General features: G+C 46.6%; 1 protein-coding gene across 1 annotated transcript; it reads left to right on the forward strand.

Moving 5' to 3' along the window:
• Nucleotides 1–2,398: 2,398 nt before the first annotated feature.
• On the forward strand, nucleotides 2,399–3,394 carry LOC147973016 (uncharacterized). The gene has a single exon (XM_087521817.1). It carries the CDS (start codon nucleotides 2,590–2,592, stop codon nucleotides 3,118–3,120), a length of 531 nt encoding a protein of 176 aa, XP_087377943.1. The 5' UTR covers nucleotides 2,399–2,589; the 3' UTR covers nucleotides 3,121–3,394.
• The last annotated feature ends 7,397 nt before the right edge of the window (nucleotides 3,395–10,791 follow it).

Consider the following 10,791-nt stretch of genomic DNA (forward strand, 5'->3'; position numbering starts at 1 on the left):
CCACCCGACGTGGCCCATGGCGGCTAGCGGCTCGTCGTCGTCGCGCGCATGCACGGCGCCACGCGGGACGTACCTCGCTGGCTGCCCGGGCCGCTAGGCGACGCCCCGGCCCTGCGGACCCGCTCTATTGGTGGGAGTGTTCACGCATGCATGGTCCTGGGAAATGGTGTCGTTTGTCTCCTTGGGCGTTCTTGGCGACCCATGCTTGGTTTCGCTCCTGGCAAGCACCTGGTTCTTGTTTGGACTGACCTCCGAAACTAGGATCGATCTCGTGGGGAGGAGAGGGCCGTTGATCGTGTGATGAGTGGTGGTGCAATCCTGTGGTTAATAGACGGGCACGACCGCGGGAATGGTTAGAACAGTGAAACGCCGTACTCTATTCCACCCACGGTACAAAATGCAAGTTTCTAGGCACAATGGATTAATGGATATATAGGGTCATAAAACGGGTTGTTGTTTCTAAGTACACGACAACCTTTGATGGGGCTTCTATGTGTTAGCTGGTTTCCATGTGCACACAAGCTTGACAAGAAAAGTTCCGGGATGGGCATGCATGCTTCCATATCCAAATAGGAAAAACTAGGACCTACGAAAAGTTTTTACACTGAAACTTGGAGTATGTTTCTGTGGTCGGAAGTTGTTCTTTACACTGAAACTCCGGTAGATTTTCCATGCGTCCATGTGCAGCTCTTCAAATCTCAAGGTTAAAACTTGACGTCAGATTACTCTTATATCGAGCATTCTCATATGATCTTGTATTACCGTCCCGCGTTAAAAATTTCGCACCAAACGGAAGGACATGCATGCAGTATTGGGCGGAGCAAGTTTTTCATCCCCAACCTCTTCCTTGGCGTGGGCGGAGTAGAGTCGCCTTCTAGTGAACCGGAATCGATGCATGCGGTGGCGACGTTGGCAAGGTTGGGCCGCGTTGACGGGAAGGGGTGGCGCCCTGGGCGGGAGTAAGGAGTGGCCGAAATTATCCTGAGAAGTGGCACCGGTGAAGTACAAAAATGAGAGACTTGGGTTGCTTTTTGAGACATCTCCTTAATTTTTTGCTCCTGTGTACATTAAGAGTTTAGCTAGGCACAATTAACTACTCGTTTTACTCCTCTAAGACTAGTCACAATGGGTAATAATATAGACTAGTAACATGTTGTAGACTCATTTTATTTTGGTACGTGTGATGTTACAGTAACTAACTATGTTACCACATGCCTCTATTTCCTCATTAAATACTCTCCACATCATCTATTTTACCTAAAGATGTGTGATGTTATCACCTCCCACTATGGGTAGTCTAAGACTAGCCACAGTGGAGAGTAACATAAACTAGTAACATACACATATCCCTAGACTATGTTACTACCTTGATAATGGATATTAACTTAAGTGTGGTAACATGTAAAGATTCATTGATTAGGTTATAGACTCATATTGCATTGGGACATGTGATGTTACAGTAGCTAGCTAAGAGGGTGTTTGTTTCCAGGGATTTATTGGGACTTAAAGTGGGCATTTGGGACTTATGAAATAAGACTCTCAAGGAGGGACTTATAGGGACTTATAGTTGTAATATGGTCTTACAGAGACTTATAAGTCCCAGGAACCAAACAGGTAGGAACTTGGGACTTATAAGTTGGGACTAAAAAAAGTCTTAGGACTTATGAACCAAACAGGGCCTAAGTTACTACAATTACTTCTCCTCATTAACTCATTGCCACATAAGCAAATTTGCTGAGTTAGACTCGATGTTACTGCTGAAGTTACTTTCATTATGCCTAGTCTAAAAGTTTTTAAAGAATCGGCCAGAGAGAGTCATCTTTGTAAAACCAAGACAATGAGTAATTGGTTATCCATATTTCACACATTTTTTACTTTTGAGCTTTTCTGACAGGCTTGCATACAACTTTTTATTAGAGTTCATTGTAATCACAACCTAATATTTTGGAATTTCATTAGTTTCGTAAATGTCTTCTCAAACCTCGACGGAGAGAAAGTACCTTTCTTGTTGAAACGATAAGAAGAGCGCTTAGCTGCGTGCACGATACGGGCGTGAAGCCAAAGTTTCTGGAATATCTTCTCATCGTTTGCGTCACTGACCTTTTTTCTGTTGCGTGTAGTCCAGAAGCTTTGCCAAAGTTTCATGTACGTAGGTACCTAGCCCCCTGTTCGGGAGCGAGACGCGCGAGGCGGGAGCGTCATCGCCGGAGCGGCGCCATGCCGCGTCTCGTCATGGGCGACGGTACGCGTGGCGCGCCCGGCGGCGCAAAGTTCACGGACTTCACGTGGCCGGCCGCATGGGCCGTATGTAGCTTGCTAGATAGTCCACGGCTCCATGCCATTCACTGGCCGCAACAGACCTCCAGCCAGGCTGTGCTGCTCCCACACCCGGCTACACGACAATGCTCCCTCTGCCTCCCCGCTGCGTCTCCGTCAGCCGCTCCGCTATATATACCATCGCCGTCTCCGGCAGCAAGCACACCACGCATTACATTACCGCAAAAACAGCGTCAGCGCGAACAAGAGAAGCGCAGGACAAGAAGCTAGCAGCAGCAGCAGCAGCAGCACACAGGCGGCGACCAAGACGAAATGGGCCTGTGTGTGTCGTACGACGCGGCGGCCGACGGCCCGGCGACCGCGAGGGTGGTGCTCCCCAGCGGCGAGCTCAGGGAGTACTCGCCGCCCGCAACAGCCGCGCTGGCGCTGGAGGAGGTGGCCCATCAGGGGTGGTTCCTGTGCGACGCCGACAGGATGGGGTTCGCGGGCTCCGTCGCGGCGATGGCCGCCGGTGAGCAGCTCCAGCCGGGGCAGATCTACTTCGTGCTCCCCGCAGAGATGCTGCGACGCTGCCTCACCGGCGAGGAGGTGGCCTCGCTTGCCGTCAAGGCCAGCGCCGCCCTCGTCAAGGCCGCCACCGCCTCGTCTGCGGGCGGCCGGCGCCGGCGGGGCTCGGTGACGCCGCTCGTGTTTGCACCATCCGAGGAGGACTACTCGAACGAAACCTTGGCGAAATTTGCAGTGAAGCCGGCGGTGCCGCAGAAGCGGAGGGTGGCCTACCGAGGCGGGAGGTCGCCGCCGCGGTTCTCGCCCGACTTAACCGCCATTTTGGAGAGCGAGTAGAGGTGCAGGGCACACGAGACTGACAGTAAAAAAAGGGCGCATTTTTGCACATAGCCCTGCGCCGAGTAGCCGCGAGAGGTGCGTGGTTTCGGCCGCTGATGTTAGATCGGACGGCGGAGATTGACGCGGCAAATGATTGTCAAGTTGGGTGGTAGAAGCAGTCGCGTTTCACTGTTTTGGGCGTTGTTAATTTAGACGTCAGAGAAACAGGAGGGAATGCACATACAGACATGTAAATGTGAATACTGTATAAATGCTTAGTTACTGGCCTTAAGTCCACTGTTCGTGCCCTTATTTTTAAATTTGCTCCGCCGAACCAGTAAATCAGAGGCCGGTGCGAAAGTTTTAAAAAGAGCCCAACTCTTGGAAAAAGCTATAATGTTTTTACTTGATAATCATCTTATTTTTTTTTTAAAAAGAACAAAGTTACTAACACACCCGTACAAAGAAAGAGAACTACAATCAATTTCTTGGGTGTGCCAAAATATTTTTCCTCATGCATCCGTTGGCGACACGCCGTGAGCAAAGCTCGATGCCGTCTTTGGGCTCTCGCTTTAGTGGAGCAAACTTGTTTAAACCCAAGAGCTTGTAGAGGCAATGGCTGGAAAGTCGTCAGACAGAAGACGCGAGACTGGTGAAGTATGTGACCAAGATGTCACATTTGATAAAATAACTAAGTAGTGAAGTTTAACTCGGTGGCCTAAAACTAAATGATTTTGGCGAAGAAAAAGAAAGTTAAGTTCAACAGATCGGTAAGAAACGGCAATATTTTAGAGGAGCAAATATATTCCTCTAAAAGATACTCAGTCGTATCCTTCTCTAAATTATAGGGGATTGTTACACATGCATTTAGTTTCTTAGAGTGCTGGGTGAGGTGGCTGCTGGCCGTGGTAGAAATAGTCTCGTCTTCGGGGACTGTTAATTTAAACGCCATAAACACGAGGAAATGCACGTATAGATGAATGTATTGTGAATATTGCACCCGCAGAAAATGTAGATAATGTAGAAATTATGTGGAATACGTATGCTCGTTTACTGGTCTGAACTCCATTGCTCATGCCCTCATTTTTAGGTTTGCCTCCTGCAGGAGTAATCTTCCAAGTTAGAAGCCAATGATCACAAAGGATGGCCCATTAGAGCTCAAGAATGCAAACATAGGAGAAACTAATTTTGTTACACTAAAATAAATAAGACAATGTGCGAAAAAGATTGGAAATGGAAGATAATGTTTGATAAGCGGTTATTTGTGTATGAGTGAATTTGATTGAAATTGCTTTAAGACATATGTACACCAACCCTGGCAAAGATATTTAGAAATTCTCTACGACATCTATTTCACATTCTTCCATGCACATGTACAAGTTTCTTATGGGAAATAACCAGAATCCTAAACTCTTCAGCAAAATTTGAAAAATAGTTAGCGGACTTAAGCACAAGGAGAGGATTTTCCATGAATGAATACTCGTGCTATGGTCAAAAGGAAAGGATTTTCCATGAATGGCTATAGTTGCATTCTCTGTAACCAAGCCACCGAGGTGACGACACACCATTTTCTATGGGATTGTGATTTTGCTTAGGAATATAGGAACTCATTATTGGACTGGACAGCTGATGGACAACCTTCGTTTTTTTTAAGTTGTTTGGATTGCTTATCACATGCATGTGTCACGTGGTGACCACCTTGGCTTGTTGTTCACTTGCAAATTTGGATGTGTGCTGGACGTGCTTGTTCACGGATGCAATCATGCATTTCTAGATTTTCGGTGTGCAAAACGTTTATAACCAAGGCCAACCGTACACCTTCAAAAACTAATCGATGGAGCATTTCATTGAGGTCAACAACATCTAGATGCTTCCCGCAAAACAAAACAAAAAGCATCTATCCTAAAAAAATAATCTAGATGCATCTGCAACGCCGGTCTGAAACATAATGAAAACATAGCAGGCACAAATCACAATCGTCCCTACGCGTTCTTGGAAAAATCGTCGGTGCGTATATGCCAATTGTGTCACTGCTGCCAGCAGTGCCTTCCTGTTAGCATCAGGCGTGTGCGTGTTTAGTCCACAGCACGGTAAAAAAACCAGTATGTTACGAGAGCAAGAGTTCATTAGTAGGAATCTCAGAAATAAAATACTGCTTAGCTGGCTAATTAAACTATCCGAAGCAGTGACTAAGATCTTTACAACAGGCCAACGAGCCAACCAACCTAGTAACCAAGAAAGAAGAAACAGCTAAAAAAAACAGGATATAGAACTGCAGTTGTTGAAATTGTATTAATTTGGCGGAGCACTGCAATCAACTCAATGATACAAATGTGTGACGATATCACCTCGGCCACTTGGTTAAGTTATAGTATTTGATTTTAATACAATCAAGATTGGCTTGACAAAAGGATTCTTTGTTTTCATAAACTAGAGCCTTCTGCAGTGTTAGCATAGTACCAAACCAGGAACATGTCATCTCTTCCTCGTGGCATCTCATCCGTATGGTGTCCCGACCTGTGCACTCATTTTATATACTACTTCGAGTTGGCTATTTCATCAGCACCACAGATTTGCAAATGATCCGAATCAGAGACGAATGCCCGAAGCTTCCTGGGCTGACCACACACTGAAACGGGTTTATTTTAACGAACACATCCTATTTTGAAGATCTAGATCGGCATGCTGCCTCGTCCTTGTCATTGCATCCTCAAACCCGCAAGGGGGCGGTGGATGTGGGTCGAGGCCACTCGCCCACTCCGTGTCTCTGGAAGAAACAATATAAGATTGTCAAGCAATATTTGTTGGTTTTACTAGCTGTATATACGATCTTGGGGCAATTGTCATACGTGTTAGAGCAAATATCATAAAACCTTGACTTTCTTTTTGTGATAATCATAAACCACAAATACTAGAGTTTTATAAAAAAAAATCAATCTTTGTCTCATAGAGCTCAAACTTACACATTAGGATGTTTGAGTTTTTAACATTGTTTCTGCTTCAGACCCACAAGTCAGCCGCCACGTGGAAAAAGGTAACTTCACCCAGTTTATTTTTTGCGGACTGCCTTGAGCTCATCACACCTAAAATGTTTTCTTGAATCCATAGAATAATTCTACAAAAATTGCACAAAAAGACTAAAATTTTGTCCAAATTTTACTGCAAATTCAAAATACCCTGAAAATTCTGGAAAAAAATTCCTAACAACCTTGGATTGAGCATTCTGGAAAATTTTCAAGTCATGTAGCTCAACAAATCGAGAGAAATTTTAGTTTTTCTTTTTGAACTATAGTTTTGGCTAAATTTTGACCTAAAACTAAAATTGTGGATGAAAATTTGAAAAATTCTAAAAAGATCGACAACATTGGACCGAGCATTCAAATTTCCAACTCATTCGGCTTACCAAACTAACATAAACTTCCTAGATACAATTTTCGCTCATAATTGGCCCAAAATTGAAAGTAGCAATAATTTTTTTCTGGCACGGGTCCGGTCGTGTTCAATGTGGTCCGCCCGAGGCGAGATCAATCTTTTTCCGTGTGGCGGACCAACTAGTGGGTCTTTAGTGTCAGAAATAGTGTCAAACATCCTAATCTAAAAAGATTTTAATTTTTTGAAATAACTTTCCTAAAATTTCTGTTTTATGATAATTTTGTAAAAGTTATTTATTTTAAACGGGGGCAAAAGATGTACCCCACCCATTAATTCAGAAGGAGAATATAGGCGTTAGAGTGCTAGGGACCCAATTTTTCGTGCCCGTAACCTTAGCCATAATAGTTGTGGTGTCATGATATTTGTTCGACATGTTAAATACATTCATCATAACAAATATTACTTTTAACTAAGTTGATAAATATTCCAAAGGACAAGAAAAATTGAGATTGGCTAGATGCCAGGTGATTGAAAATCCAATTTGTGATAGTCGATTCGCTGTGAGCCGTCGGATACAAGATGGATGACCAAATCAGATTCTTCAACCACCAAAATGGTTCATTGTTCATCTTCTTCAATCTTGAACCGCCGATCTACCACTGGCCTAACCGCCTGCTGCCGCTACCCACGGCCAGCGGCGCTCCCTCGCTAGTCTTGTCGCCCCACCTTCCCCATAACCGCCGCACACTACCGTGCTGCTGGCGCCCCTAGCCATCCCTCTAACCCCGATCATGAATCATTTCTTCTGGCGAACCTGCAACCTCACGTCCAACACCCCTAAAATAGATAAGGGATCGCGTGCCACCCTAGGATAGATAGTGGGGTCGCCTGCCACCCTAAGATAGACCCAAAGGGCTTCTCCGGCGAGTCGGTGACTGCTTCTTCCTTCTCACCGGCGGCTTCTTAATTTCTTCCAAAATCAACTGACCCAAAAAACTATTTTCAAGCGACTTACAAGTAGCTATTGTGAAAAAGTTTAGAAGAGATTTCGACCTGACGGTTGACACAATGCATCGAGTACCGTTGAGTAGTCAAGTCAACCCATTTGGTGCCAGTGGCCTCTATTCTGTTTCCAAACATTACTTAAACCCAGCTGAAACAAAACCAGCAAACCCAGCACCCAGAACCATGCTATACCACTAATACGATCGACAGTACAACTCGACGCTTACGGTGCACGGACGGTCGCGACGGCCAATCATCCCCGTACCAAACGCACGAACGCATATGGCCTCGTTCAGATCCGCAGCCGGCCTGCCGTCAAAAGGTTCGCCCTGCCGCCCTCAGGCCGGCGACAAGATCTATACCACCGTGGCGTGTGCATCGGGCGAAGTCGATTCCGCCTTCCTCCAGCGAAAGTTCAAGGAAGATCTGCTCTGCCGATCGGCGAAGACGCGAGCCGGAGCAACGGACAGGTCTCGAGGCTCGGGATCGCATGTGTCGGTTTGGTGCGTGGGAAACCCCTGGGAATTATTGGCCCATGCCGCGCGACCAGACCAAGTAGCCCGTCGTGCAGCGCGGGTGGCGCCCCACTGCCCGGGCAGCGCGGCGTGCATGTGCCGTGTGCGCTGTCCCACCCGACGTGGCCGAAGCAGGGGTCGGCTCGTCGTCGTCGCGCGCATGCACGGCGCCACGCGGGACGTACCTCGCTGGCTGGCCGGGCCGGTAGGCGACGCCCCGGCCCTGCGGACCCGCTCCATTGCTGGGAGTGTTCATGCATGCATGGTCCTGGAAATTGGTGTTGTTTGTCTCCTTTGGCGTTGTTGGCGACCATTATTTCATGATCTTGCGCGCTCCCAGCAAGCACCTGGTTCTTGTTTGGACTGACCTCCGAAACTAGGATCGATCTCGTGGAGAGGAGGGGGCCGTTGATCGTGTGATGAGTGGTGGTGCCATCCTGTGGTTAGTAGACGGGTACGACCGCGGGAATGGTTAGAATAGTGAAACGCCTTACAACAATGCAATTTTCTAGGTTCCCTAAAAAAAAATCCCTCAAAAACAAAAATGCAATTTTCTAGGCATATGGATAGGGTCCTAAAACTGCTTGTCGTTTTCTGGGTATAATTTTTTTTAAAGATCCAGCGTTGCTGGCTTTTCATTGGCTTAGCAGAAGGGAGAGTTTACAAAAGGATGATCAAGCGATCAGGGACTCAAAACGCGGTAAGAGTGGGCACGTAGGCCGCACGCCACCTCCTCTGAAGAAACAGAAAAAGAAAACAGACATGGGTTTATTCCTCATGTAACATCCCCGAACGGGGCCTCTATGCCACTGGCTCCGGCGAGCCGCCATTGCTCGATGTCTCTCCGGCAGGCTGCAAGGATGTCACGCCAACTCGACGATTTTTCTCTGAATGTGCAGCTGTTACGCTTCTGCCAGATTTGCCAGGCCAGCAGCGCGATCATTGACCTGATGCCCTTTCTGTCGTGGGATGCCGTGGTATTGACGATCGCGTTTTCCGGGTATATTGGGAATCGAGTGTTTTCTGATATGACACACGACAACGGACAACCTATGATGGGTCTTCTAGTAATGCATGATAGCTGGTTTCCATATGCACACAAGTAGTCACTAGTAGAAAACAGTGCTTTGGTCCAGGCTGGGTCAGCCCATTAGTCCCGGTTCAGTCCAGAACCGGGACCAATGGGGGCACTGGACCCGGTTCGTGAGCCCAGGGGGCCAGCCGGGCCACGTGGTCCATTGGTCCTGGTTCATCTAGACCTTTTGGTCCCGGTTGGTGGGACGAACCGGGACCAATGGGCTTCGCTCCTGGCCCACCACCATTGGTCCCGATTGGTGGCTTGAACCGGGACCAAAGGCTCCCCTTTAGTCTCGGTTCATGCCACCAACCGGGACCAATGAGGTGCCTATATATACCCCCTCGCGTAAGAGCAGAGCACACTGCTCTGTTTTTTCTGGCCGAGGGGGAGAGGGCTTGGTGGTGCTCTAGCTCAACTCCTATGCACACAAGGTGTTCGATGGAATGCCCGAGGCACACTACTTAAGCTTTCTTCTCTCCAAGCTCGACCTCCAAACTCAATTTTCCATAATATTTGTCTAGGTTTAGCGGTCCGTCATGCCCCGACCCCGTCTTCACTGCCGTCGATCACCCGCGCCGAGCTCATCGCCGGCACCACCGTGGCGAGCCTCTTGTTCTTATCTTCTTTCTGAAAGAAAAAATATTCTTACTTGTATGTTTACATAGATACTTGTATTATTTTCTTACTTTTATTATTGCATCTTATATAGTGCGATGGTTTTGGTATCCGCCCCCGTCGGCCCTCGTCCTGTCTATGATTCGGATGTGGTATATATATTATCTTTATAACTATTGGTTCATTTATTGTTTATGAAAATTATGCCGACCAACGTGACATAGATTTTATTTATGTAGGATGTATGTGAATCGAAAATGCAAACCGACCCTATTGTCGAGAGGTTAAATTTAGTTGAAGAAGAAAACAATTTGTTGAAGGATAAAATAAAAAAAAATTGAGGAGGAGAAGATGATATTGGAGTTGCATGTTACGGATGTCGTCGATGATCACAAGATCAAGATGGATGCAATGCGCTTGAAGATTAGAAAGATTAGAAAATATGCCATTCATACCGAGGCTTGGTATCATTATGCCGTTGGATCAATTGTTACCTTGGTTGCGATTATGATCGCATTTGTTTTCGCATTGAAATGTTTTACATAGTTTCAATGTATGGTTTAATTAATTAGATGCTCTGGAGAGCTATATGTTGTTAGATGAGAACTATGTATGCACTTTGGTTTTAATGTGATGATGAACTTCTATTAATTTGGACACTTAATTATATATAATGCACGCAGATGAACCGGCAATGGATGTACGGTGGCAGACACACCTGCGAGTACATTAAGGGCGTGCATGAGTTTCTCGATGCGGCTGAGGCAAACAAGCAGAATGGTTTTATGTGTTGTCCATGCACTGAATGTGGGAATACGAGGTCTTACTCTAATCGGAAAATCCTTCACTCCCACCTTCTTTACAAGGGTTTCATGCCACACTATAATGTTTGGACGAGGCACGGAGAAATAGGGGTTATGATGGAAGAGAGCGAAGAAGAAGAGTACGATGACAACTATGTGCCCCCTGAATACGGTGATGCTGCAACGGGGGAGCTGGTGAAGATCAAGAGGAACCAGACGATGTGCCCGATGATGATGATCTCCGCCGGGTCATTGTCGATGCAAGGACGCAATGCGAAAGTCAAAAGGAGAAGCTGAAGAT

The sequence above is a fragment of the Triticum urartu genome, chromosome 5A (genome assembly GCF_056163025.1).
Source record: "Triticum urartu cultivar PI428250 chromosome 5A, HENAU_Tu73, whole genome shotgun sequence".
In the NCBI taxonomy this organism is placed as follows: domain Eukaryota; kingdom Viridiplantae; phylum Streptophyta; class Magnoliopsida; order Poales; family Poaceae; genus Triticum; species Triticum urartu.